The sequence below is a fragment of the Alternaria incomplexa genome (assembly GCF_024043165.1).
Source record: "Alternaria incomplexa strain BMP 0042 chromosome Unknown scaffold_3, whole genome shotgun sequence".
Classification (NCBI taxonomy): domain Eukaryota; kingdom Fungi; phylum Ascomycota; class Dothideomycetes; order Pleosporales; family Pleosporaceae; genus Alternaria; species Alternaria incomplexa.
Genome location: NW_026249852.1, coordinates 1,015,525 through 1,042,792, shown reverse-complemented (window position 1 = coordinate 1,042,792; position 27,268 = coordinate 1,015,525). Strand labels below are relative to the sequence as shown.

General features: G+C 52.8%; 10 protein-coding genes across 10 annotated transcripts; 5 read left to right on the top strand and 5 right to left on the bottom strand.

Annotated features, from left to right (window-relative positions):
- Window positions 1-322: 322 nt before the first annotated feature.
- Window positions 323-4,440, top strand: J4E90_002738 (uncharacterized protein; the record flags this gene model as incomplete). Its single annotated transcript, XM_051432314.1, has 5 exons — window positions 323-473; window positions 535-827; window positions 1,036-1,580; window positions 1,786-1,801; window positions 1,855-4,440. 5 exons carry the CDS (start codon window positions 323-325, stop codon window positions 4,438-4,440), a joined length of 3,591 nt encoding a protein of 1,196 aa, XP_051293736.1.
- Window positions 4,441-5,290: 850 nt separating this feature from the next.
- Window positions 5,291-6,541, bottom strand: J4E90_002737 (uncharacterized protein; the record flags this gene model as incomplete). The annotated part of the gene is made up of 1 exon (XM_051432313.1): window positions 5,291-6,541. One exon carries the CDS (start codon window positions 6,539-6,541, stop codon window positions 5,291-5,293), a length of 1,251 nt encoding a protein of 416 aa, XP_051293735.1.
- A 309-nt stretch (window positions 6,542-6,850) lies between these two features.
- J4E90_002736 (uncharacterized protein) lies at window positions 6,851-7,492 on the top strand (the record flags this gene model as incomplete). The annotated part of the gene is made up of 3 exons (XM_051432312.1): window positions 6,851-6,918; window positions 6,969-7,182; window positions 7,235-7,492. The coding sequence occupies 3 exons, from the start codon at window positions 6,851-6,853 to the stop codon at window positions 7,490-7,492; spliced, it is 540 nt and encodes a 179-aa protein (XP_051293734.1).
- A 442-nt stretch (window positions 7,493-7,934) lies between these two features.
- J4E90_002735 (uncharacterized protein) lies at window positions 7,935-9,014 on the bottom strand (the record flags this gene model as incomplete). The annotated part of the gene is made up of 1 exon (XM_051432311.1): window positions 7,935-9,014. One exon carries the CDS (start codon window positions 9,012-9,014, stop codon window positions 7,935-7,937), a length of 1,080 nt encoding a protein of 359 aa, XP_051293733.1.
- A 322-nt stretch (window positions 9,015-9,336) lies between these two features.
- On the bottom strand, window positions 9,337-10,386 carry J4E90_002734 (uncharacterized protein; the record flags this gene model as incomplete). Its single annotated transcript, XM_051432310.1, has 1 exon — window positions 9,337-10,386. One exon carries the CDS (start codon window positions 10,384-10,386, stop codon window positions 9,337-9,339), a length of 1,050 nt encoding a protein of 349 aa, XP_051293732.1.
- Window positions 10,387-10,670: 284 nt separating this feature from the next.
- J4E90_002733 (uncharacterized protein) lies at window positions 10,671-12,438 on the top strand (the record flags this gene model as incomplete). The annotated part of the gene is made up of 3 exons (XM_051432309.1): window positions 10,671-10,860; window positions 10,906-12,311; window positions 12,364-12,438. The coding sequence occupies 3 exons, from the start codon at window positions 10,671-10,673 to the stop codon at window positions 12,436-12,438; spliced, it is 1,671 nt and encodes a 556-aa protein (XP_051293731.1).
- A 98-nt stretch (window positions 12,439-12,536) lies between these two features.
- J4E90_002732 (uncharacterized protein) lies at window positions 12,537-13,563 on the bottom strand (the record flags this gene model as incomplete). Its single annotated transcript, XM_051432308.1, has 2 exons — window positions 12,537-13,176; window positions 13,229-13,563. The coding sequence occupies 2 exons, from the start codon at window positions 13,561-13,563 to the stop codon at window positions 12,537-12,539; spliced, it is 975 nt and encodes a 324-aa protein (XP_051293730.1).
- A 2,932-nt stretch (window positions 13,564-16,495) lies between these two features.
- Window positions 16,496-18,193, bottom strand: J4E90_002731 (uncharacterized protein; the record flags this gene model as incomplete). Its single annotated transcript, XM_051432307.1, has 4 exons — window positions 16,496-17,112; window positions 17,160-17,602; window positions 17,649-17,971; window positions 18,023-18,193. The coding sequence occupies 4 exons, from the start codon at window positions 18,191-18,193 to the stop codon at window positions 16,496-16,498; spliced, it is 1,554 nt and encodes a 517-aa protein (XP_051293729.1).
- A 503-nt stretch (window positions 18,194-18,696) lies between these two features.
- Window positions 18,697-22,451, top strand: J4E90_002730 (putative NRPS-like protein biosynthetic cluster; the record flags this gene model as incomplete). Its single annotated transcript, XM_051432306.1, has 3 exons — window positions 18,697-19,333; window positions 19,383-19,779; window positions 19,829-22,451. 3 exons carry the CDS (start codon window positions 18,697-18,699, stop codon window positions 22,449-22,451), a joined length of 3,657 nt encoding a protein of 1,218 aa, XP_051293728.1.
- Window positions 22,452-23,974: 1,523 nt separating this feature from the next.
- J4E90_002729 (uncharacterized protein) lies at window positions 23,975-26,941 on the top strand (the record flags this gene model as incomplete). Its single annotated transcript, XM_051432305.1, has 3 exons — window positions 23,975-24,403; window positions 24,462-25,336; window positions 26,275-26,941. 3 exons carry the CDS (start codon window positions 23,975-23,977, stop codon window positions 26,939-26,941), a joined length of 1,971 nt encoding a protein of 656 aa, XP_051293727.1.
- Window positions 26,942-27,268: the final 327 nt, after the last annotated feature.

Genomic DNA, 27,268 nt, shown 5'->3' with positions numbered 1-27,268 from the left:
CGCGAGGGAGCTCTGGCCAGGTGGTGGCATGCAGCTATCCATGGTTAGCTTGGTTGCTTTTCAGGTGGCCGACGGGGTCTCTGCAGCGTGTTTCCATCTGGCTTGGCTGTGTGGATCTGTTTTGGGATTAAACTCGCGCTCTGCACATGGTTGAGCGAGTGAGTCGTAGCAAGTAGCAGACCCTGGATATCCGATAGTCGGTACCATAATAAATTGGCGCTGTATCCTACTTCTTCTGCGCCTTTCAGACCTCCCCCTCTCCTCCTCTCTCTCACTACCTCTTCCCCCTCTCTTACCCCAATACACACAGCCGTCATCCAGCATGACGACGCTTGCAGTTGACCAGAACGCCTCGTCGGCCATTGACGAGAACGACTTCGACGAGGACCATGGCGAGCACCACCCCCACAGGAACTCGGTCCACCACAAGCTGCGTGCGAGCAGCTCCATCATGCAGCTGAAGAAGCTGCTGGGTACGTTGGCCGAGCACAATGGCTCACTCCTCGCTCTTCGGCGCTCTAACAGCTCTGCCAGTTGCCAACCGAGGAGAAATCCCCATCCGTATCTTCCGAACAGCGCACGAGCTGTCGCTGCACACCGTGGCCGTCTACAGCCATGAGGACCGCCTCAGCATGCACAGGCAAAAGGCCGACGAGGCGTACGAGATTGGCGCCCGCGGCCAGTACACGCCTGTCGGTGCTTACCTGGCGGGCGATGAGATCATCAAGATCGCGGTCGAGCACAACGTGAACATGATTCACCCGGGCTACGGCTTCTTATCGGAGAACGCAGAGTTCGCGCGCAACGTCGAGAAGGCTGGCCTCATTGTGAGTTTTACCGCTTTGTTTACGCTATGACGGAGCTGCGTGGAGGGGTCGCCGCTGCCTATCAGCCGCTGCTGAGCCTATCGCTCCCGCGCGAGATGAGGCATTGGCGGGGCCGATCACCAAGCAGCCCGGCGCCGATCACCGCAGCGCCCATGGCCTTTTTTTCCCACCCATGCAATATGCGACTCATGCTTACTTTTGCTTTTAGTTCGTGGGCCCCTCTCCCGACACCATCGACGCGCTCGGCGACAAGGTCTCGGCGCGAAAACTCGCCGTCAAGTGCAACGTCCCCGTTGTGCCAGGAACCCCGGGGCCCGTCGAGAAGTTTGAGGATGTCAAGGCCTTTACCGACGAGTATGGCTTTCCCATCATCATCAAGGCCGCTTTCGGCGGTGGTGGCCGTGGTATGCGTGTAGTACGCGAGCAAGAGACGCTCAAGGACTCGTTCGAGCGCGCCACTTCAGAGGCCAAGTCGGCCTTCGGTAACGGAACCGTCTTCGTCGAGCGCTTCCTCGACAAGCCCAAGCACATTGAAGTCCAGCTTCTCGGTGACAACCAGGGCAACGTCGTCCATCTCTACGAGCGTGACTGCAGTGTCCAGCGCCGTCACCAGAAGGTCGTTGAGATTGCTCCCGCCAAGGACCTTCCAGTTGAGACTCGTGATGCTATCCTTGCCGACGCTGTCAGGCTCGCTCAGAGCGTCAAGTACAGGAACGCCGGAACTGCCGAGTTCTTGGTTGACCAGCAAAACCGGTATGTTATATATCCCATCCCACCACACTCCACCACACCACCTCGTTCAAGAAGAAAATTGAACACCCTGGAGCCTACATCGACGTCAAGTCACCCACCTTACGAGGTTCCATCTTGATGTAGTCTCCAGGGTGTTCGGTTTTTTCCTAGATTAACGTGCTTCCACTACTACTCTTATGATGGATTTCGCTAATTCTCTACCTAGCTACTACTTTATAGAAGTATGAAAGCCTTACGAAGTATTCAAGAGAAGCATAGACTAACTCTGAGTCAGATCAACCCCCGTATCCAGGTCGAGCACACTATCACCGAGGAGGTCACCGGTATCGACATTGTTGCGGCACAAATTCAGATCGCAGCAGGCGCATCTCTTGAGCAGCTTGGCCTGACCCAAGACCACATCTCCACACGAGGCTTTGCCTTCCAATGCCGAATCACCACAGAAGACCCCGCTCAGAGCTTCGCGCCTGACACTGGAAAGATCGAGGTGTACCGCTCTGCCGGTGGTAACGGAGTCCGTCTCGACGGTGGTAACGGTTTCGCCGGAGCCATCATCACCCCTCACTACGACTCTATGTTGGTCAAGTGCTCTTGCCGCGGTTCCACATACGAGATCGTCCGCCGAAAGATGCTGCGTGCTCTAGTTGAGTTCCGTATCCGTGGCGTCAAGACCAACATTCCCTTCTTGATCAAGCTCCTCACACATCCCACCTTCGTCGACGGTCAATGCTGGACAACTTTCATCGACGACACTCCCGCTCTCTTCGACTTGATCGGCTCCCAGAACCGTGCCCAGAAGCTTCTCGCATATCTCGGTGATCTCGCTGTCAACGGCAGTCAGATCAAGGGCCAGATTGGTGAGCCCAAGTTCAAGGGCGTCATCCCCATCCCGGCCATCCACGACAACAACGGCAAGAAGGTTGACACCTCCGCGCCTTGCACCGAGGGATGGAGGAACGTCATTCTCAAGGACGGTCCCGAGGGATTCGCCAAGGCTGTTCGCGCCAACAAGGGTTGCTTGATCATGGACACCACATGGCGTGATGCCCACCAGTCGCTTCTCGCCACTCGTGTCCGAACTGTTGACTTGCTCAACATCGCCAAGGAGACCAGCCATGCCTTCTCCAACGCATGGGCTCTCGAGTGCTGGGGTGGCGCTACTTTCGATGTCGCCATGCGTTTCCTCTATGAAGATCCCTGGGAGCGTCTGAGGAAGATGCGCAAGCTCGTACCCAACATTCCATTCCAGATGCTCCTCCGCGGCGCGAACGGTGTTGCGTACTCTTCGTTGCCCGACAACGCCATCTTCCACTTCTGTGAGCAGGCCAAGAAGAACGGTGTCGATATCTTCCGTGTCTTTGATGCGCTGAACGACGTTGAGCAGCTTGAGGTTGGTGTCAAGGCGGTCCTCAAGGCTGGTGGTGTCGCTGAGGGTACCGTGTGCTACAGTGGTGACATGCTCAACCCCAAGAAGAAGTACAACCTGGAGTACTACTTGGATGTAGTCGACAAGATCGTCAAGATGGGAGCGCACATCCTCGGTATCAAAGACATGGCTGGTGTACTCAAGCCCCGTGCCGCCCGTCTCTTGATCGGTACCATTCGCGAGAAGTACCCCGATCTCCCTATCCACGTGCACACTCACGACTCTGCCGGAACTGGTGTTGCATCTATGGTTGCCTGCGCTGAGGCTGGCGCGGACGCTGTTGATGCCGCTATCGACAGTATGTCGGGTATGACTTCTCAGCCTAGCATGGGTGCCATCCTCTCATCTCTCGAGGGCACCGACTTCGACGCTGGTCTGGACGCACACATGATCCGTAACTTGGACGCATACTGGGCCCAGCTCCGTCTCCTCTACTCACCCTTCGAGGCCGGTCTTACCGGACCCGACCCCGAAGTCTACGAGCACGAGATTCCCGGAGGTCAGCTTACCAATTTGATCTTCCAGGCATCGCAGCAAGGTCTTGGTGAGCAATGGGCTCAGACCAAGAAGGCGTACGAGCAGGCCAACGACTTGCTCGGCGACATTGTCAAGGTCACTCCCACTTCCAAGGTTGTTGGTGACTTGGCTCAATTCATGGTCTCCAACAAGCTTTCCTACGACGACGTCCTAGCCAAGGCTGACCAACTCGACTTCCCATCCTCTGTCCTGGAGTTCTTCGAGGGACTCATGGGTCAGCCATACGGCGGTTTCCCCGAGCCCCTCCGCTCGCAAGCTCTCCGCGAGCGAAGGAAGATGGACAAGCGCCCTGGTCTCTACCTTGAGCCCGTTGATATCCCCAAGATCAAGGCTGACCTCAAGGCTAAGTGGGGTGACGCCACAGAGTGCGATGTTGCATCGTACATTATGTACCCCAAGGTCTTTGAGGACTACAAGAAGTGGACCACCAAGTACGGAGATCTCTCCGTTCTGCCTACTCGTTACTTCTTGTCGCGCCCAGAGATCGGCGAGGAGTTCCACGTCGAACTTGAGAAGGGTAAGGTTCTCATTCTCAAGCTCCTCGCCATCGGTCCCCTGTCCGAGCAGACCGGTCTGCGTGAAGTCTTCTACGAGATGAACGGTGAGACCCGTACCGTCACCGTGGAGGACCAACACGCGGCTATCGAGAACGTTTCGCGACCCAAGGCCGACCCCACAGACAGCAGCCAAGTCGGATCACCCATGTCCGGTGTCCTGGTCGAGGTCCGTGTCCACGATGGTAGCGAGGTCAAGAAGGGTGACCCAGTTGCTATTCTGAGCGCCATGAAGATGGAGATGGTCATCTCCGCACCACACTCTGGAAAGGTCAGTGGCCTGTCAGTACGTGAGGGTGACTCGGTCGACTCTGGCGACTTGGTCTGCAAGCTCGTCAAGTGAGCATATCGCTTGGATAGTTTGCTTTGTTTATGAGAGTTATGAAATCCAAGAATGGACATGATTAGATAGTAACGAATTACGGCGCTGGGATGCCATTTCAACTTCAAAAACGTCCATCTGTTCCTTCTGATCGTGCCTGTGAACATTGAACCACACAACTTCTGAAGCTTTGCGTCGCTTCCACATGAATAATGATCGTGCTATACAAAACGCAAAAGGATTCTCTTATCCTATGCACCCAGTTTTCAATCTGCCCAAAAGCATGCATCGCATTTCTACTTGATATATGTTCAGCAGATCATAGGCCTAGAAGGTATCCAGTAGGTTTTGTCCCGGTATATTTACAAGACATGCCATAGCACAGTGTCTACATCAGGTCATAACGCAGTAAAGAAAGGCTGCTTAACATCATGGTTATTACTACATTGCTGCAGGAGGAGGTCGAAAAATAAATATTTAGTCGCTTTAAAGTATACATGGGACGGACGTGTACAGTATCGCATGTATAATGAACTTCGGTAGTTGATACACCGAAACAAAGCTACCACCACCCAGCCCCAGACTCCAAGAAATGCAGCATAGCTAGCCTAGTCTAAACGGAAGGCCCTACCCGTATGCAGGTTCCCTTGAACCGAGCTCCAAACGCCCAAACGCCATGTCAGATCCAAGGGATCCACTCGATCGAACCACTTGATCGGGAGAAGCCGGAACGCAGCCACACCTCCTACAAGCTACAAGGAAGACACTGACCAGGCCTGTAGCCTACACTAGGACAAAAACAAGCAAACGAGAAGATCTAGCGTCAATGTAGGCTCCAGGGTGTTTAGGTTTTCCCCTTGGATAGAATGATCTACCCCATGGAGCCAAAGTCGAGCTTCCGAGCTACCTTGTCGGCGCGACCATTGGTAGGCATCTCTCCGCCTCTCCGCTTGAGATCCTCTCCCATGGCCTTTGCCCCACCGCCTTCTTTGGGCAAGTTTTCTTTCTTCGTGGGCCGGGGTGCGTTGGTCCACCACTTATCCTCTAGCGCTTTGCGAGCCGTGTACCTCTTTGCCGGATCCAGTGTCAATAAACCCTTGATAAAGTCGCAGCCGTCGTCTCCCAGGGCAGGAAACTGTTGTTTCCACCACACGCGAGGACGTGTCTGTCGGAAGGCTGTAGAACCCTGTGGGCCGGTTTGCTTCTCAGGCGCAACGTAGTATGGGAGGGAAGATACGCCGGGCCAGGTTTCCTCGGTCGGCGTTCCGAACTTCTCGCAGATGGTGGCGACTTGTTGGATGTCGGTGTCGGAGTAGAGAAACCAGTTGCGGATACAGAGTTCTGCCATTAGGACTCCGATACTCCACATGTCAGCTGTGCCGCCGTAGTGCGAGCAGCCGTACAGCAACTCCAACGGACGGTACATGCGTGTAATGACCATGGTAGTCATTTTCGTTCCTGGATCTGCGAAACTCCGCGCAAGACCGAAATCGGCAAGCTTGACTGTTCCGTCGGCGGCAATCAGGGCGTTACTACCCTTGATATCGCGATGCAGGACGAAGTTCTCGTGGCAGAACCAGATTCCCTGACACAGCATGTTCATCCATGACTTGATATCCGCCTTTGTGTATGTGATTTCCTTGTTCTTCCAGAGCGCCTCCAGGTCTCCCAGGGGCAGATGTTCGAGTACGAAGGACAGGTTTTGGTCCTTGCTGGAGAAGACGTCGTGTAGTTTGATTACGTTGGGATGGTCGATCTCGAAGAGGAATTGCATTTCGCGGAGGGCGTCTGGGGCGATTCCGTTGGGGTACTCGGCGTTGAGCTTGATCTTCTTGATGGCGACGAGCTTCTTGGGGTTGTTGACGTAGTGGGCTTGGAAGACTACCGCATAGGTACCTTCTCCTAGTTTCTGGCCCATGACGAACTGGCTGCGCACCCGGTCGTTCATCTGCTCGGCGAGATCCATGCCTCTGTCTTCTGCTGGGGCTGTGGACGGTACAGCTGGTGACTTCGTGGGCTTGGTCGTGTGACTTGGGAGCGCGAGGGTTCTAGTCTTGGCCCCATCTTGGAACGCTGCGCCGGGCGGGTTCGGCCGTGGGCTCAGAACAGCTGGTGATGCCATGGTGAAGTCGTGCGTGTAGCGGCGTGATTGGGGTGTTGCGACGAGGATGGATGATGGATGATGTAAGATGGCGATTGCTGGCGTTAGTGGATACTCCACAGCTCTCGTGAGGTAAGCGACCCAAAGTCCATACCGCAGTCCTCCTCTTTTAGACGGTGAAGGTGGTGGGCGCGTGGTTCGCGACTGCCGTTCGCGTTCCAGGGACCGCGGCGGCGACGATGCACGTCCCCGAACATTTTGGCTTGGCCGCGCTTTTCTGCGGGGAGCTTGCCCTCACCACCGACGCCCAGCAGCTGCATTCCACACATCATGGCTACTTCGGCGCGAGGACCGCCAGGCACTGTCGCCGTCTCCAAAGAGGGAATCCCGAATCGCACGTGAGTCGACCTACATCCCAGTGCACGGCGTATATGCTGACATCAAGCAGATTATACGTGCGCAACCTTCCCGACAAGCTACAAAAAGAAGACCTTAAGCGGAACTTGTACATGCTGTTCGCGACATATGGCGTCATACTCGATGTTGTCGCGCTCAAGACCATGAAGATGCGAGGCCAGGCGCACGTTGTCTTCCGCGACGTCGATTCCTCAACACAGGCTATGCGCGCTCTACAGGGCTTCACTTTCTTTGGCAAGGACATGGTGCGTCTTCTCTCGATCCCACGAACCACGGAACTATGCTGACACTAGTCAGCAAATCGCATACGCAAAGACCAAGTCCGACACAGTAGCCAAGCTAGACGGCACCTACAAGATGCCCGAGCCGGAGCGCGAAGACGAGCCCGAACAAGCGTCTGCACAGCCCGCAGGCTTCGGTACCGCACCCGAGAAAGCAGTTCCGGTCAATGCACAAGACGCCGCCAAGGGTCAGAAGAGGGGGCGTGACGAAGAAGAGGAGGATGAGAACTCGGACGCGGAGATGGAGATGGATGTCAGCGACGACTCGGACTAGACGGTTAAGACTGTGTATGGAAGGATATGATACCCACGAGCAATGAACAGAATCAAAAGGGCACTTTAGAAGACGCGTCTATGTGTGTTATTGGAAAACGTGTATGGGGAGACACCATGACTGTTCTCGGAGTGGTGCTGACTTGATACAGACCCGATCTCAGCTTCTCTCCAACGATCGACTAGTGTACGCCACTATCGTCGTACGCTCAAGTACATCGCTATATTTATGGTAAAGCTAGGTGACCTTCGCAGAATTCTTGAGTAACTAGAGTTAAATGATAGGGCACCTAGGACCTCTTCGCTGAAGGTCTTACCACGCATCGAAAGACTATAGAAGAGCTAGACGGTGTTCAATAACCGATCACCTAGCATACTGGCCTCTGAAGTCCCACTGACAACCTCCTCGCCCCCTTCGTGCCTCAACTCTTGTACGAATACACTTAAGCATGTTTGCTCATGCAAGCCTCGAGCAGACCCAGCAGCTCAGACTTCCGCTTTCCCCCTATCCAGCTGCCGTGGATAGAATTACTAACGATTGTTCTCCATTCCTCCATACTCAAGTTGAAAGCCTCTTGCACCGCGCAATAGTTGTTCAGAATGTATCCACCAAAGTACGCTGGGTCGTCACTGTTGATACTGAATTTGACCCCTGCCTCGAGGAACGTCCTGATGGGTACTTGGCCAACGCTTTCCACAGCTTGAAGACAGACATTGCTCAGCGGACAAACCGTCAGGAGTATCTCCTCTTTCACTACCCGACCAAGTAGTTCAGCATCTTCGGTAAGACGGATACCGTGATCGATGCGCTCAGCGTGTAGTGCGTCGAGTGCACCGCTGATGTACGTCGGATCCCCCTCTTCACCCGCGTGAGCTGTTCTTCTCAACCCCCTCTTCTCACCCTCAAGATACATATCCACAAAGAGCTCCGGACGGAACCCAACCTCTGACGAGTCCAGCCCAAGACCAGTAATAGCGCGCTCCTGGCCGTCTCCACCCTGAAGATCAAAGTGCCCACTCTTGACAGCGGCTGCCATAGTCTCCGCAGCTGAACTAACAGGCATGTGCCTCAGGAAACACATGATCAGACAACTCGTTATCCCCAGCTCTTTCTCCGCTCGTTTCCTTGCAGCATTGAAACCACGTACCACGACATCAAAGTCGATGCCTCGCTCCGTGTGACTTTGTGGATCGAAGAAAACTTCTGCATGGCAGACGCCGTCTCGAGCTGCTGTTGTGAAGTATTCCCAAGCTAGCATCTCAAAGTCCTCTTCATGCACTACGACTGCGATGCCGCGGTAGTAGTACGCCAGGAAATCGTCTAGGTTCGTGAAATGCGAATACCGTTCTGTGAGTGTCGCGGGCGAAGTGTAAGCGACATCTTCAGATGGTGATGGCAGAGTGATGTTGTTCTTAGAGGCCAGAGTGAAGAGAAGGCTTGGGCTGAGGCAGCCTTCGAGATGGAGGTGGTGTTCGCATTTTGGGAGGTCCGCGAGGAAGTCGTGGGTGGCTGATTTGCACATTGTGGTTTCTTTGAGTAGGGGACTTTGCAAACTGGGGGGTTTGAATAAAAAGGTTCTCGTAAATCAGATTTCGGTCTTCTGTAAAGATTTTGATTGTAAGACTAGTTTTCGTCGGAGGCTGACGGGGATTATCGGTGTTCGCCGCTTTCTGCTGGGATGATGGAGAACCTCTAGCTAGAGGGTGGATCCTAGATTGAACTTGCAAGGCAGATGCGCTCCATGCGAACGCGTTTTACTGGCGCATGAAAATCGTGCCTGAAATGTTCATGCCGCATGGGTATATTGTCCGTCGTTTCTACATGCTAGTCTAGGTGGAAATATCTCATCGAAGCTCGCGTTTTTGCCCAGTTGCTCGCGGCTCGTACATGGTCTCCACGAACTCTTCCAGCAGACCCTCACTCTCCGCATCTTGTCGAGTGGAAGAAATCCTCCTACTTCTAGTATCGCTTACTGGCAATGTAGAGTCGCCTATCGTCCTTTCTCCATCACCGAAAGTTTTCTTGAAAACGCTATCATAGCTAACCCACATGCCCGCAAAGATCATGGCACTGAGTTTAGCTAGCCACCAAGGCGACCTTCCCTTTTTATCCTGCAGCTTCCTTCCCATCGCAAAGATGAACATGACGAAGGGCATCCAAATGCCCAGGAAGATAGCCTTTCCCATTTCTTGCTTCTTGGTCGTGATGGTATATGTGCGTATATTGTGTAGGTATTCCTGATACTCGTTTGGAAGATTACATTCCGCGGCGCCGTCGGTTATGAGCTTGAGGTATCGTGCCGAAGGCTGCGCATAGCCTGGGTCGGGGCGCTTTACGCGGTCGGTGGTTCGGACTCTGTTCTCGCTGTCGACAATGGGGGCGAAGAGCGTGTGCGCTTTGAAGGGCTTCGAATCGGGCGCGGTGGGGACTGTGTCGGAGGGCGGTAGCGCGTAGCAGTCAACCAAGATATCGTCGTAGGCGCTGCCTCCACCTTCCGTCGCAATGATGTGCGCATAGTCGGACAGCGTCACCTCGTATACAACGCCCACCAGGCCCTTGTGCCATCGATCTTTGTGGTAGTCTTGCGCGTCCGGCACCCGCAGTGCTGTGTTGGCGAAGCAGGGCTCTTTGTAGGGGATGCCAGGGAGATCGAAGGTCAATCTCAGCGAGGGAACAAGTACGTTGACCTGTGAAAGTGGACGGATACCGCGCACGCCTCGGAAGGTCTCATTGCACAGGTTCGAGCCATAGGCCAGGTACAGCACCGTTTTGGCCTTCTCTTGGGGTGTTGCAGACTGTTGCGACACGAGCTTCTCCGTGTCCAGCGGCGCGTCGGTGAGCGAGGCGTCTAGACGCGCCTGGGATGGTTGCGGTATGGCTTCAAAGACGGTCATGATGGGATTTGCTGTGTGGATGATCCATAGGTAACGGCCGTATCCGTGTCCTCATATACTGCGCGTAGTCTCGGGCACGGCGATTTCGCTGGACGTTTCGTCCGGACCCTGTCTACATCATCGATACTTGGATTTCTCATCTAACGCCGAGGGCCCGAGCACGACCCGGGAGCCTACAGTAAGCTCCCAGCCTCACACCGCACCAACAAAAGCACCCCAGCTGACTACAACGGACTAATCATCTCTATATTGACAAAGCATATGGGGCTTTGCTTCATTCAGTCATGTCGTATCCCTCGTACGCCGTACTAGCGCTGGTACCTGCTGTCGTGTGGCTGCTGTACCTCCAGATAAGCCAATGGCGCTTCAAGAGATTCGCGCACATCCCCAGTAAGCTGCCATCGAGTTTTCTCTTTGGCCATCTCGGCCATATCGCGGCAGAATACAAGAACATAAGTAGTACCGCTCATCCAGGTAGGATCTACATCCCTCTCCATGGTCACCACTAATAGCAGCCAGACTATGTGTTTGAAAACATATGGAAGGCTCAAGGCAGCCCAGAATACATGTTCTTCGATACGAGGCCTGTACAGCTTCCGCTTCTCCTCATTGCGTCCCATGCGATGGCGGAGCAGATCTCCAGAGCCAGCAAGACGCAGCAGTACAGCGTTACCAAATCCCCGACTCTTCAAGGGGGCATGGGGGACCTGATTGGGAGGTATTCCCTGATCAGCGAGAATGGCGAATCCTGGAGAGGGCTTCGCAAGACGTTCAACCCAGGCTTCGCGCCGCAGCATTTGCTTTCGTTGCTTCCTGTTATGGTTGACAAAACGCAAACGTTTATGAAAAGGCTGGACGCTTTGGCAACCTCCGGTGTCGCGGCCGAGATGGACGGGTATTGCACTGATGTCACGTTTGATATCATCGGCGGCTTAGTTACTAATATTGATTGCAAGGCCCAGGGCGACCGTGAACATGTCCATCCCATCGTCCGAGACTTCCGCACGCTGAAGAATGTATATGCTGGGGACAATGGTCTTATGGCATCCTGGTTGAACCCGGTAATGCTCGCCAAAAAATATATCTACAGCCGACGACTGGACTCGGCCGTGAAGGCGTGTGTCGTGGAGAAGTTTGCAGACATCAAGTCAGCGCGACATACGAAGGAGAAGAAAGACCGATCGGTACTTGCGCTAGCGCTGGAAGGTACTGATGAACTCACTCCTTATATCCTGCAAAGTACTGCGGATCAAATCAAATCATTCCTTTTCGCAGGGCATGATACGACCTCGATTCTCCTACAGAGGTTGTTCTACGCCCTCTCGATACACCCGGATCGCCTCGCGAAGATCCGCGCGGAGCACGATGCCGTTTTCGGTGACGCAGAACCACACGATGTATTCCTCAAACGGCCAGATGAAACTATGAAAGCGCTCAAATACACCTCTGCATGCATCAAAGAGGCTTTGCGACTGTGGCCCCCAGCAGCTTCTGCCCGAATGTCTCACAACAACTTCAAATTGAGCACCTCGGACGGAGAGGAAGTGCTTGTCGACGATTGCGTCATATACATCTGCCATCATATCATCCAACGAGACCCCAAAGTTTACGGAGAGACAGCAAATGAGTTCGTCCCCGAGCGCTGGGTCGGCGACTCGGATACAAGCAGCGCTTCTACTGAGGTCGACGGATCGACCACGGGCGATAGCAAGATCCCCATCAGCGCATGGAGAGCGTTTGAGCGAGGACCTCGTAATTGCATTGGTCAAGAACTCGCCAATATGGAAGCCCGAGTCATTCTCGCATGTGTGATGAGACGATATGACTTTGTCAAGGTTGGGCTTGGAGAGATTGAGACTGATAAAGCCGGTCAGCCTATCATGGACCAGATGGGCAAGTACAAAACCAAGTCCAAGTTGATCAACGTAAGCTATCTTATCGTCCGTCGCAGTGATTACGAGACTAACTTATGAACAGACGATGTCCATCACCTCGCGGCCTATTGATAAGACCGTCATGCGTATCAAGTTCCGCGACTCTGTGAGGAAGTAAGCCACGAATTCTGATCCTGTTTTCTCGTAGCTCTGTTTCTGAAACCTTTCGATGGTATTGGATTTCACGGCGTGATCAGAGTACATGAGTTTACCTATCTATACTGTAAATTTCGTTTTGTTCTCCTCTGCGCAATCTTGTGCGATTTTCCGCACCTCCTCTTCGCCTAGCTCTTCAAATATATCGAATCCCCATCGCGACTGCACATTGAAACGCTTGTGTCTCTCCAGCCCGCTCAGCTCATCGAATGCATCTTTCGGTAGCTCTTTGACTTGCATGTTGCTCTTGATCCTGCTGGGTGTAACACTTTTAGGCAGCACCACAGTGCCGCGCTGAATGCCCCAACTCGCAAGTAGCTGGCCGCCGTCCATGCCCAATCTTTGCCCCACTATGCCCACAAGCTCGTCGTCGACTGTGCGTGGCTCTCCCGTCTGGTTGTTTCCGAGGGGTGAATAAGCTTCGATGAGAATACCTTTGCTCTTGCAGAAGTCGAATAAGGCAGGCTGTTGGAGGTACGGGTGTGCTTCGATCTGGTTTACCGCCGGCACAACATCGGTCTTGGAAAGAAGGTCATTGAGGCGATTGACGGTGAAGTTAGATACGCCAATAGCGCGTACCTTGCCAGTGTCGAGCAGCTTCTCCATGGCCTTGTAGGTTGTGGCAGGGTCGATGTCGGCAAGGTCAAAGACGCCGCTATCACACAATGGGAACCACTTCCCTGTAGCACCGTTGAAGGCACTGTGATTATGTTAGTACATTGTGCGTGCGGCGAGACAAGATATGAACATACACAGGCCAATGCATCAAGAACAAGTCCAGGTACTCGACACCAAGGTCCTGTAACGACTTATCGAGTGCTGCCTCTACATCTTCGGGTGCATGCTTGGTGTTCCAGAGCTTGCCAGTGAGGAAGATGTCGGAGCGAGGAATACCGCTCCTCGTGATGCCATCACCCACTTCAGCTTCGTTGCGGTAGATGGCAGCGCAATCGATGTGACGGTAGCCTGCTTTGAGCGCTGTCTCGACGGCGCGCTCAACTTCACCAGGCTTTGCTTGCCATGTGCCGAAGCCCACGGCCGGTATTTGCGCGCCTGTGTTGAGGGTGAAGTGTGTGGGGAGAGGCATGGTTGCTGTAGCGTGACGCGATACTATAACGCCTAGGTGGGATCAGATGGGCGGGTTTAGGGGTATGCAGTATGATGCAGAGATAGTGTGCGATGTCTCGACAGGACGCACTGCCATCTGGTCGATATATACATCCATAGTAAATCTTCCATGACTACCTAGGTACCGAAGGCGCGAGGCTGTCGGAACACTGTCGGAACCGGAGACGGAGAAGGCATCATCAAATGACCACACCAGGGCAAGGACAGGACCCAGCGGGATGCGCGGCACTACATCCTGTGATGACCTCCAATTCGTGCAGTGGCTGGACTAAGGCATCCGGGTTCCGTCAAGTGCCTCGGGATTGCAATGGGGAGGTTGGCGAGCGGAGCTAAATTATCCGCACGGATTCTCGGAAATGTGCCCGCCTCTTTCTCACTCCGCCATGTCAAACACACCCAGCAACACGGCGGTACCACAGAAGCGGAGCCTTGATGTCGCGCCGGGCACCAGCAATACCAGGCAACGATTGGTGAAAGTCACGAGAGCATGCGATGTGTGCAAGGCGAGGAAATCAAAGTGCTCCGGCGACCAGCCGTGTGCGAGCTGTATCCGCCGGGGTCTAACATGCCAGTACGAAGCCGTCTACCTGAGAGGCAAGGTAGTCTCCCCGCGCCCTTCTGGTCCCGCCGTTGCTAGCCCTCAGCGTACCATGTCTGTTCCAGGCTATCCTCATGCTATACTTAGTGTCGCACCAAGTATGGCTGTAGGCAGCAACCATCGCGTTGGGGAAGAGACGGAGCCTCCTTCGCGAGCTTCCCCTGGACTTGAGATCGCAGCTGGGCAGTACTCTGACTCAACGTCTGGTCTCTCATTCTTGAGTCGTGCATGGCGGCGCATCTCCAACAAAGAAAGCAGTCAAGTCGTGATAGGCTCCAACGAAGACCGCCAACTACTCATGAGTGCTGGTGACAAGCCCTTCCTGGAGAGTGGCCAACCGCAGATGCCATCCCTGGACCGTAGTCGCCAGCTTCTTCATCTATATTTTGATGTGTGCATTGCGACATATCGGCTGTTACACAGACCAACTGTTGAATGTTGGTTAGAAACTGTGTCTAAGAACGCAGAACTCAACCAAACCCTCTTTCATGGTATGTATCACTCTGATTGAAGACCCTTTTTAATTTTACTTACAATACCTCTTGTTGTAGATATTGGTCGTGCTAAAACTGCAGTGGTCCTGTCTGTACTAGCCATTGCCTCGTTTCATGAAGAAAAGACGAGCAGCGAAAGTGGTCCTTCACCAGCACCTCAAGCCGACATGCAGTCACAGAGTGACATGCTTTTTTCTGAGGCATCTCGACTTACACAATCCGAGACTGGTATTCCAAAGCTTGAGTCAGCTCAATGCAGGCTTATACAGGTCCTGTACCTTCTCATGTCATGTCGCTTCAACCAAGCGTGGTATACGTTTGGCCATGCCCTACAGATTATTTCAGCGTTGGGTTTGCATCGCAGAGACGATCGTAAACGTCAAGCTAATGCCCCCAAACGCGACTACATAGGTGAACAGTGTAGAAAGCGCACATTTTGGGTGGCTTATACGCTGGACAAATATCTTGGTGTCATATTCGGGCGGCCCAGACACTACCACGATGAAGATATCGACCAAGATTTCCCCGACGCTGTCAATGACGAAGACATGACCAGCACCGGTCCAAACACTACGAACACAGACGACTGTCACATAGAATCGCTCGTGTATCATGCGCGGCTGGCACAAATTGCTGAAAAGATATCCCGAGAGGTGTATTCGATCAAACCAGTACGTTAGCAAATCACACCCTCCAGCTCAACCTACTGATCAATCCGTTATCAGGTGCCGGATCAGGTCCGACTTGCAGCCTCTCATCGCCTTGGGGCAGAGTTGCGCCAGTGGAAAGCATCGCTACCACCCTTCCTTGGCGCCGTCAACCCTAGCAGTCTCATTCCTACGTTCCGACGGCAGGCAACCGCACTCAAACTGTCATACTGTCATGCTGTAATTCTAGCCCATCGCCCGTTTCTCCTCAAGAATGCCAGGCGTAGCAATGTAGAGATGACTAGTCTTGCCCAAGACAGTCTCACAGAGTGCATTGCAGCGGCAAGATCAGTGTTGGAAGCAGTTGATCGTATGGCGCGGGAAGGTCGGCTGTTCCATGCGTTTTGGTGGACCCACTACGTCTGTTTCTGTGCTTTGGTAGTGGTCTATGTGTGGGCTATTCAACAGAGTACCCATGCCACAGCTTCAGCTGAGGATCCTCGCGGTATCCTAGATCAAGCCGAGAGCTGTTTGCAACATCTCGCCCAGGCAACAGCGTCGAACTCGCCCTCGCGACGATACAGCATCATCCTGCAGGAACTCCGCACAGAAGCAAAGAGAAAAACAGCCATACCACATCGGGAGCCAGTACTAGCATCATCAGCTGCCGTCAATGGCGGAATCCCACCGCCTTTGGATGGAGATGCGATACAGGAACCGGATTTGCAAAACTGGCAGCCACTTTTTGGTAGCCCGATGGACATGACCACGCCAGGGTTGCAGAACTTTCTCGATGACTGGCAGACGACTGACTGGCTTGACCTCGATGCCTCTGCTTTCGGTCCTTTTCCCGAAGTGGACGATATATCAGTCTGGGTCAATAACGCATCGTGATGGCTTATGTGTTCCTGGAGTTCACGGACGCGAGACGGAAGATTGATGTTGAAGTATACAACACACTCAAGGTTATCACATTTGTCAAACAGAAGATATGTATATCTTCAGGGTAAATTTTAATATTGAATTGACCGTAGAATACCCGCGGTCACTGAGCTCACGAGAAAGCTCCGCGGAACTCGATGCTCGGTCTACGTGCGGCATCGATCCTTCGGCCGCTATCGAACGTTTGCAACTAAAGCTGATGACCTTGCTTTACAGAGTGTACCGGAATAACGGCGACTTGTCTCCCATGTTCAAGAGCTCCTGGTCCGTGTACTTCGCCCGAATCTCGTCTTCACTAAGCTTCGCCTTCTTCGCGTTGCCCCACTTGTACGACAGCTCCAGAAGGAAAGCGACAATAAAACCGGTCACACCAAACGCGAGCGACAGTCCGAAGCCAGTGTAGTACTTGGGCTTCTCGCTCTCCAGGTACATGTAACTGCCGATGACGCCACCGATGTTACCGACGCAGATGTTGAAAGCAACGCCGATAGCACGACGGGACGATGGAGCAAGGTTGTTGGCTGCCCAACTACTTCCGGCCGGCTGAATGGGGTAGATGCCCATACACGTCAGGATGATAGCGAAGAATGCCGGGCCGATGTTGCCACCCAGATCACCATCGAATGAGATGACTACGGCGTACCCGATGAAGATGAAGGAGAGAGGGATGGCAACGAACGGCAAACGCCAGTAAAACCTGTCCGAGAGCTTCGCAAAGAAGATGGAGCTCAAAGCACCAGCCACATATGGTGGAACCGTCATCAGCTGGGCGTTAGTGTTGTTGAAACCCATACTCTTTGTGATGGTAGGCAAGGTGAACTTGGTCCCTGCGTACAGTTAGCCAGTGTCTGGTCGTGTTGCGAGTTACACATACCATATGAGCATGCCGATATGCAAAGCAGGATGTATGCTTGCATATAGAGGCGCCAGTTGCATAGCACGGCTTTCAAGTCGCTCCACTTGAAGCCCTCCTTTTGCTCCTCTCCAAATCTTCCGCCGTCTTTGATGAATCGTTGGAGTTCGAGGAAGCGGATCTCGTCGGGTTTCAACCACCGTCCGCTCAACGCAGGAGAGTCGATCAGGAGGAAGAAGCACGATACACCGAGGGCGACGGTGACAATCCCCTCCAAGATGAATATCCATCTCCAGCCTTCATAACCCCCGACACCATCCATCTTGGCGATGGCCGCAGCAAGCAGACCACTGAACGCCCCAGATAATGCCGAAGCACAGTAGAAGTACGAGATCCTCGTCGCAAGGTCCTTTGGCATGTACCAGTAAGAGCAGAGATAAATCGCGCCTGGGAAGAATCCAGCTCTGTATCTCGTCAGCACAGAAACATCACGCTGTGGCGTAAACTTACTCGAACACCCCGAGAAGGATTCTTGTAATCAGTAAACCGACGAAGCCTATCACGACACCCATCATGGTCATGATGATACCCCAACAGACGATGAGTATGCCGAGATAGTACGATGGACGCTTGAACTTCTTCAAGAGAATGTTGGATGGAACTTCAAGAAGAATGTACGGCACGAAGAACACTGATAACACGATGTTCCATTGCACACCGTCAAGACCCAGGTCTGTGACCATGCCCTCAATCTTCGCATTGCCGATGTTCGCTCGATCGATGTGGGAGATGAGGTAAAGGACTGCAAGCATCGGCACCAAGCGAATGTCGACCTACAAATGATCAGCGGGTCACTCGACGCACAGCATCGGCGGTTTCCTTACCTTGTGGATTACTCTTTTCCTTTTCTCTTCCGTGTAGTTGATGTAAAAGTCCGCATCTTCAGGTGCCAGACCCAAAACTTGGAAGTTGTCGATCTTGACGATCTGATGCGGCTTGGATGAATCGATGGAGTCTGCCTTTTCATCGATGTATTGGATTTCGTGTTTGTCCATTGATGGAGACATTGCGATGAATAGAAAAGAGGAATGAAGTATACCAGGTTGACGCGAAACCCGGGATGCGATGATTATCAGCAATGTCGGATGCCACAAGCTTTATACACATGACACTGGTCGCGGCACACCATGGTGATGGCGGTTGGATTGCGGAGAAACATGTGGCACCCCGGTTTTTCGGTTTCCTGGAGAAAGCTAGTTGCGGGGAAAGTAGTTCTTGCACCAAGCCCGATCACGACAATCATCTAATCAGCTCCCTCGCGGATGGTTTTCCGAAGCTAACGAGAATCCGGTCAAATCAAAAGCGTTTCCGCCCCTCGGATGTATGCAGGTATGCAAGTCTCCACCTCACCCCAACGTTGTGGTCGAAACCGGGGAACGCAGCTGCACAGGAAGAACCGACAGATAATAATTCCACGATTATCATCGGTTTTGAACTCAAAGCACAGCCTCTCTTTCCTATCTCTTCGAGCGAGCCTTTGTTACAAGCCACAATCACTATGGCACCAGCGCAGATAGCTATCCCTGCGCCACTACGGCCGTCAACAACACCATCCACATTCAGACATGCGCGAGACGACCTCCTTCAACCGGACGAATCCTCGATAGAAACAGTCGATGCGCTCGTCCGGCATCGCGCGCGTCGTGACCCTCATGTCACCATCGTATCGTATCCGAGCTCTGGGGTTGACTTCGCGGATTATACCATGCAGCAGCTGGACGTCTTCGCGTACAGAGTAGCTCGACACTATCAGACCTTCATCCCTACAAGATCGAGTTCTGCGGAGATGCCAACCACAGTAGCCGTTCTGGGACCAAGTAACATGGACTACATTGTCTCGATGCTCGCGCTTACCAAACTCGGCCATACGGTACTTTTCCTTTCAACGCGTATATCTCAAGCAGCTATCGACTCTCTTATCACCACCACCGGAGCCACCTATCTGCTGGCGGATTCACGATATGCGCAATCTGCAATCGATGCTCAGAAAGCCATACCAGGGTTGCAGATCGGCGAAATTGCCAGGCCTGACACTTACAACTTTCCTGTTGAAGTCCATGCAGACACCCGCCTTGACTACCAACTCGACCATACAGTCGAAGCCTCGAATATCATCTACATTATACACTCTAGTGGTATGTTCTATATGACAGTCTGTTAGTGTTTGAGCTAATGTGAGGAAAGGCTCTACCGGATTACCGAAGCCAATATACCAGCCACAGAGAAGTGCAATCGCCAATTATGCCATTAGTATGGATATGAAAGCATTCATTACCCTTCCCCTGTATCATAATCACGGCATCTGCAACTTCTTCCGCGCGATATACAGCGGCAAATCCATCCATATCTACAACGCCGACCTGCCCCTGACCCAGTCTTATCTGGCTACAATATTGAGGCAGCATAGATTTGAGATCTTCTATGGTGTGCCTTATGCGCTCAAGCTTCTCTCTGAGACAGATGAGGGGATCGAGCTATTGAAGCAACTCAAGATCGTCATGTACGGAGGGAGTGCCTGCCCAGACGCACTGGGCGACCTATTGGTGAACAGCGGCGTCAATCTTGTCGGCCACTATGGGGCGTAAGTTTCATGTGATCACTTACAGCCGAGCCAAGCTTACGATGAACAGCACTGAAGTAGGCCAACTCATGACATCCTTCCGACCTGCCGACGACAAGGTATGGAACTACGTTCGCGAGTCACCGAAACTATCGCCGTATCTTCGATGGGTATCACGCGGACCCAATCTCTATGAATGCACGGTCCTGCCGGGCTGGCCAGCCAAGGTCGCCTCGAACCTACCAGATGGCAGTTACGCCACGAAAGACCTGTTCGAACCGCACCCTACGATTGAGAAGGCATGGAAATACATTGCGCGTCTCGATGATACAATCGTATTGGTGAATGGCGAAAAGTTCAATCCAGTCATGATGGAAGGAACGATCCGGTCCCATCGAGCTGTAACTGAGACGGTTGTCTTTGGTTCAGGTCGACCATACCTTGGCGTTCTTGTTGTCCCAGCAATCGAGGGCATGCCGAAATCGAAAGTCGTGGATGAAATCTGGCCTGTTATTGAAGCGGCGAATCGAACGGCCGAAGCGTACGCCAGGATATCCAGGGACATGGTTCAGATCCTACCATATGGCTGTCAATTTCCGCGTACCGACAAAGGCAGTGTGATAAGGCAACAGTTTTACAAGCAATATGCCAATGAGATTGAACACGCATACGACGCCGTTGCATCAGCTCAAGGAGATCTCAAAACGTTGAATGTTCCGGAACTTGAGGATTTCTTACGTACTGTCCTGGCCAAACAGTTGACGCAGGCAGGCGAAATCGAACGTACAACAGATTTCTTCTCGCTAGGCCTGGACTCGCTGCAATCGATCCAAATCCGGACGGAGATTCTCAAGAACGTCAATATCGGTGACAAGAAGCTCGGCCAGAATGTGGTGTTTGACCACCCTTCTATTGCATCTCTCGCCGCACATCTCGACAGTCTTCGCACCGGGCAAGAGGAACAAGTTGTGTCGGTCACTGCGCAAATGCAAGACCTTATTGCTCAATACAGCAACTTCGAGCCCATTGCTAGACGTCAAGCTGCGCTTACTGGCGCGACCGGTTCGCTTGGTGCTCATGTCCTTGTACAACTACTCTACCGCTCAGATGTTGACACAGTTTACTGTCTTGTACGAGCCAAAGACTACACGACTGCAGCTCGCCGGGTTCGAGAGTCTCTCATACAGCGAAAGTTGTACCACACCCTGTCGCTCTCTGGACGCAGGAAGATACAAGCCATACCTTCTGACTTGTCCGAGCCCCATCTCGGCTTAGACGATACGACTTATGCGCGTGTTGCTTCAGGTCTTACCAGTGTTATTCACTGCGCATGGAGCGTCAACTTCAACAAGAACCTGATGTCATTTGAGAAGGACTGCATTGCTGGTGTGCGTCACCTGATTGACCTTTGCCTGGCTTCATCATCGACCAAGCCTGCATCCTTCGACTTTTGTTCTTCGGTCAGTACCGTCGCACGATGCCCCGATATGCGCACGCCTGAGCGATTAGCCGAGCTTGACTGGGCCCAGGGTATGGGATATGCCCAGAGCAAATGTGTTGCCGAACACTTGTGCTTGGCGGCAGCGAAGGAGACCGGTGTCAAAGCGCGAGTCCTGCGCGTCGGTCAGATCGTTGCGGACACTGTTCATGGCGTGTGGAACTCAACTGAAGCAATACCTCTCATGATGCAGTCCGCTCTTACTATCGGCGCACTACCTCGACTGCAAGAATTCCCAAGCTGGACACCAGTCGACGTTATCGCAAAAGCCGTGACGGAGATCTCGCTCAGCGACGCTGGATCCGTAGTGGCAAATGTCACCAACGCAAAGGCCTTCTCTTGGACCGACGATCTACTTCCTGCCCTTCGAGAAGCCGGCCTTCAGTTTGATGAAGTAGAACCCAAGGAGTGGGTGCGCAGGCTTCGCGAGTCCAATCAGGATGCGGTAGCGAACCCACCTATCAAGCTTGCTGACTTCTTCGCATCCAAGTACGACAAGGATACTTTCGGTCCTTCACGTACATACGATACAACAGTCGCCCGATCTTTCTCGCCTTCTCTTGACACAGCGCCTGTACTGGATGCTGCATTTGTGAGGACGTTTGTCAGACAATTCCAGAACGCTGCCTGGCAGATACGTACTACTCCAGTCGCGAAGCCGACGAGACGCGTTGTCATTGTAGTTGCCGGGCCTTGTGGTAGCGGGAAAAGCACTGTCGTACGACGCATCGACGCTCGCTTCAAAGCACCTTGTATCGAGGGCGACGAACTACACACAGAGGAGGCCATTGTATCGATGGCTGCCGGTACTCCCCTCAATGACGTCGCTCGCGCCCCTTGGCTCGCGCGCGTTAGACAGCGAGCGCTCGATACCGTGACCAAGGAAGGCCACGAGCGCGTATTAGTCTCTTGTTCGGCTTTGAAGAAGTCATACCGGGATGAGTTCCGGGTTTTGGTGGATGAAAAGATACGGGTTGTGTTTGTGGACTTGCAAGTCGAGCCGGAAGAGCTTGTGCGTCGAATTAAGGGAAGAGGTGGTCACTACATGAAAGAGAATATGGTGGAGAGCCAAATGGCCATCTGGGAGACGGCTGATGTATCAGAGACGGATGTGATACCTGTAGATGCTGGACAGTGCGTTGAAGAAGTTGTAGAGGAGATCTCCGGGTTATTGGAGGCGCTCGATGTCATGTAAAGCGCACGCCTCGGGGGCTGTATTATCTTCTAGTCCATACGCGCAAATATTAGAAATCGAGTGGTCCAAATCCTCAGTTGTTCGCATATTGCGATGCTGTAGACTTCACCGCACGTGAGCTAATGCAAGCGAGCGAGCGATTTCAACGACAAATACATAGTCATTCAGAAATGGAGGAAGTATAACATGCCGCGTGTAATGATTTCTTTCGTTTATAGACGCCAGTCAAGGCAATGAAAGCCCTCCAAGAGCAGACCCGTGCGAGCTCAACCACTGCGGCGCCCTCTACCCCTGAAAGCGACAGTTCGCAGCCGCTCATCCCCAGAACGCACAACCCCAAGGTGGAAGAGTATAACGAAAATATGACCGGGCGCGGCAAAAGTGAGGGGGAGTCCCTACGAAACAGTCGAGACCGTCCTAACTTTGTCCAAGATCCACGGCGTACGGAACCTCAATGTCCTACGATACCGGATGACCGTCCCCCACATCCCCATTCAGATTCATTCTTTGGTAGTCCTCAAATCACATCAGGTCCAGCGTATTCTGGGTATGGCCAAGCTCCTGAGCCTGGTGCCTACGGTGCAACGCCTTTCCCTACAACACAGCCATATACGCAAGATTCCACAGCTTTCTTCCTCCCTCAGCCAAGTTCAGGAGGCCAATTCGAAGACCAAATCAGGTCTCGAAAGCCGAATCGACCGGAGAACATGTCGAAGTCGCCAGGTCTGGTGCCGACTACCGTCGAATTACCTCAAGAGTCAAGTATGCGGTAAGTAACATTTCGAGAACATTTGCTCGGAAGGCATAATGACGACGCAGTAGTCCAATGTCAGGTATGTCGACAGAAGAGACGCCAGAGCCTCGAGGCGAGTTCCCTAGTACACCTGCGTCTAATCAGTTTACCACGTTGGAGGAAGAATACGCAGCCCTATATCACCAGCGTCATGACATTGGTATGCGAATGGAGGAGATAAAGAGAAGCTTTACTGCGGAGGAGTACACTGCTTTGATGGCAAAGCTGGATCCGCAGAAACTTCCGACGCTCAAGCCATGGTCTGATACTACTAATGGTTGAGCGAACGGGGTGAAATTCAGTCTGAAAAAGCTACAAGGTCATTCCCACAGCAGCCTTTGAGGGGCCGAGTCCATCAAAGAATCTACAGTCTATGTCGTACTCAATCCGTATCGATGTGAACGAAGGCTGCGCTCGATATCTAGGGAGCGCCTGTCTCTGCGCGCGTGTGTTTAAGATATTTCATTAGCCGTTAAATACAGATAAGATTGATCGTAGCACTCCGGATGAGAGACTGCTGAAGCTCTTGTATCGCTACTTCGATTGATACTTGGATGGCGCGCCCTGATTACGACGAGGATGCAAGCCGTCCCTGAGACCCCTAATCACTACAAGCGAGATGGTCCAAGCTCAATCCCGCGGCGGCGTGGTGGGTGGAGCTCCGAGCATCAACACGCCGAAGCCAGCCAATTCCCTGCCGACAACCGCTGTCCCCTTCCACGTCGCTGCCATGCTCTCTGGAATTCTCATCTTCAACCAAAAAGGTGAGAACCTCATCTTTCGCGCCTTCCGCAACGACTGCCGCCCGCGACTTGCCGATGTCTTCCGCATTCAGGTCATCTCCAACGCCCAAGTACGCTCGCCCATCCTCACCCTTGGCTCCACCACCTTTAGCCATGTCAAACACGAGAACATATACCTGGTCGCCGTGACCAAGAGCAATGCCAATGCGGCGCTCGTCTTTGAGTTTCTGTACCGTTTGGTGGGATTGGGAAAGGCTTACTTCGGCAAGTTCGACGAGGAGGCCGTGAAGAACAACTTCGTACTGGTCTATGAGCTACTGGACGAGATTCTGGATTTTGGATACCCACAGAATACAGAGACAGACACGTTGAAGATGTACATTACAACTGAAGGTGTCAAGTCGGAAAGGGCAATGGTAAGTCACGTCGAGCCATCGAGCGCGACCAGAACAACAACAGCTGACAATATCACAGGAGGACTCCTCGAAGATTACAATGCAGGCAACTGGTGCCCTTTCCTGGCGGCGGGCCGACATCAAGTACCGCAAGAACGAAGCCTTCGTCGATGTTATCGAGGACGTCAACCTGCTCATGTCCGCGACGGGGACAGTACTGCGAGCCGACGTGAACGGACAGATCATAATGCGCGCATATCTCTCGGGCACACCCGAGTGCAAGTTCGGTCTCAACGACCGACTAACGCTGGGCGAAGATCATCTACAACAACCGTCTGGAAACAAGGCAGGCGCGAAGGCTACAAGAGCGGCAGCGGGAAGTGTGACGTTGGAAGACTGTCAATTCCATCAATGCGTGAAGCTGGGCAAGTTCGATGCGGACAGGATAATATCCTTTGTTCCGCCCGACGGCGAGTTCGAGCTGATGCGCTACCGAGCGACGGAGAACGTAAACCTGCCTTTCAAGGTGCACGCCATTGTCAACGAAGTTGGCAAGACCAAGGTCGAATACAGCATCGCCATTCGCGCCAACTATGGCTCCAAACTTTTTGCGACAAATGTTGTCGTGCGGATACCAACACCCCTCAACACGGCGCGCATTACCGAGCGGACGTCACAAGGCAAAGCCAAGTACGAACCGGAGCACAACAACATCGTCTGGAAGATACCGAGATTCACAGGGCAAAGCGAGTTTGTGCTGAGTGCTGAGGCCAGCCTGACCAGCATGACCAACCAGAAGGCGTGGTCCCGACCACCGCTCAATCTGAGCTTCTCTTTGTTGATGTTCACCAGTTCGGGGCTACTTGTGCGATACTTGAAGGTGTTTGAGAAGAGCAACTACAGCAGTGTAAAGTGGGTGCGTTACATGACGAGAGCGGGTAATTATGAGATAAGGTATGTTTCTCCTGCTCCACCACTCGATCACACCCATCTCACGTATATCTACCAGGTTTTGAGCATTATTATTCTGTACATTAGCCTGGATTTACACAGGTATTATTGCATTGCAGGCGTCATTGAGCCACTAAAGATATCCTTGAGCACAATGAAAGTACAACATCAGCTTTTCGAGTATCGTTCCATCCGTGACCAGAAGCTCAGGCTGATCGTTAAACGGACCAGCCACGGTTCTCTAAGCTTTGATAACCTTTCTACCGTCTTCACCTCCGACACCACGTCCCATAGAGTCCATCTTGAAACGGAGTCCTTTGTTTCATCACGTGTGAATAATGGTAAGGATGAGTTCCCTTCGAAGCATTGAAGAGGCTAAGCTAAATCGTTCATTGATGCGGCTTCCATGCCGGGTCTCATTTGGACTAGCGCGGGTTCAGTGTGGTCTCTCCTCCAGATAGTCCTGCATGCAACCTTGACTGCGTCGCATTGCGACTTCCTCTTTTCTCTTATTCCCGATTCCTAAACCGCATAGGTATCAGCGCGCCTTCTGCAGACTCTAGACATTAACAAAGTCGGAGAAGTGTGCGATGACATCGCCGGCAACGTGTCGCCGCAAGCAGCTCGTGCTTATTGACGCGATACTCGAACGAAAGAGGGTCCACTTACTTGTTAGCATATCTGATCTCACCAGCATATGGCTAGGAATCGCGAAGCTAGCAGTGCGTTGCGTAGCGGTACAGGTCAGAAAGTACGAACCTATCTATATTAGCAGACAGGCTGGAGGACTATGCAGCTTGCAAGGATTGTTGTCGTATCATAACGCTTGACATGCCGACCCCTCATGCTGTGCCGCAGCCACAATCTCATCTCAGCTGCTGATCAGCTGTCATGTGAGTGGCAAGAGGGCATCTGTCATGTCAGTGGAAAATCCCTGCCAGACACCGGCACATTCACAAAACAACTCTATTGTTCTTCCCACTTTTGAACCAGCATTACTGTCGCTTCTCTATGGAGGGTGTGGCTGCCTTCTCGTTGGCGTGCAATGTTATACAAATTGCCGAACTCTCTCGAAAGATCATCGCAACCGCGAAGGAGATCCAAACTTCTCGCAACGGCTTACCCAAAGACCACGAAGATCTACGTGCAGCTGTGGAGATCCTACGTCGAGATGTTGCGGACCTGCAGCAAAACTACAACGGCGATATCCTCCAGAGTCTTGCTGTTCAAAGCGAGGTCGCTATAAACGAGCACATAGCCCTCTTGGATTCGCTTCGACTGAAAGGACCCCGAACCTTCCTTCGTGCCTCGGCTGTAGCATTCAAAGCATGGCGCAAGCAGCGCCAGCTGTACGAGTCTCAGGCGAAAGTTGACCGACTATCAGAAGAGCTCAAGACACACATTGTCACGACCCGTATCCCGAACATAGATCGCAATGTGGATTACCTTGGCGATAAATTAGCGTCACACAATCTCTCGATAGATCATGATATGAAGATCATCGAGCAGCACCTGAGCAGGGTTTATAAAGTAACTGAAAACAACTCGTACACCGCGAATGCTACATCAGAGCTCGTTAGAGAGTTACAGCGATGGCTCAAAGATTAACAAGGAGCCCAGGCGAATAGGCAGTGTCTATACGCACTCTACTTCCCAGAAATCCGGAGTAGAGCCGATCAAGTAAAGCGAGCGCATGAGGACACGTTTGGTTGGATATTCGATGGGGCTGGTGACCTGTCTGAATCTATTCACAAGAGCAAGTTCAAGAAATGGTTACGGCTGGACGATCCTAGCAGAAACGTGTTTTGGGTGTACGGGAAACCTGGCGCTGGGAAAAGTACTTTGATCAAGGTATGTTTATGAACATATCGAACGTCCGGTTCGTACACTAACTTCCCATACTCGCATCGTTCAGTTCATTGCTACTCACCCGGA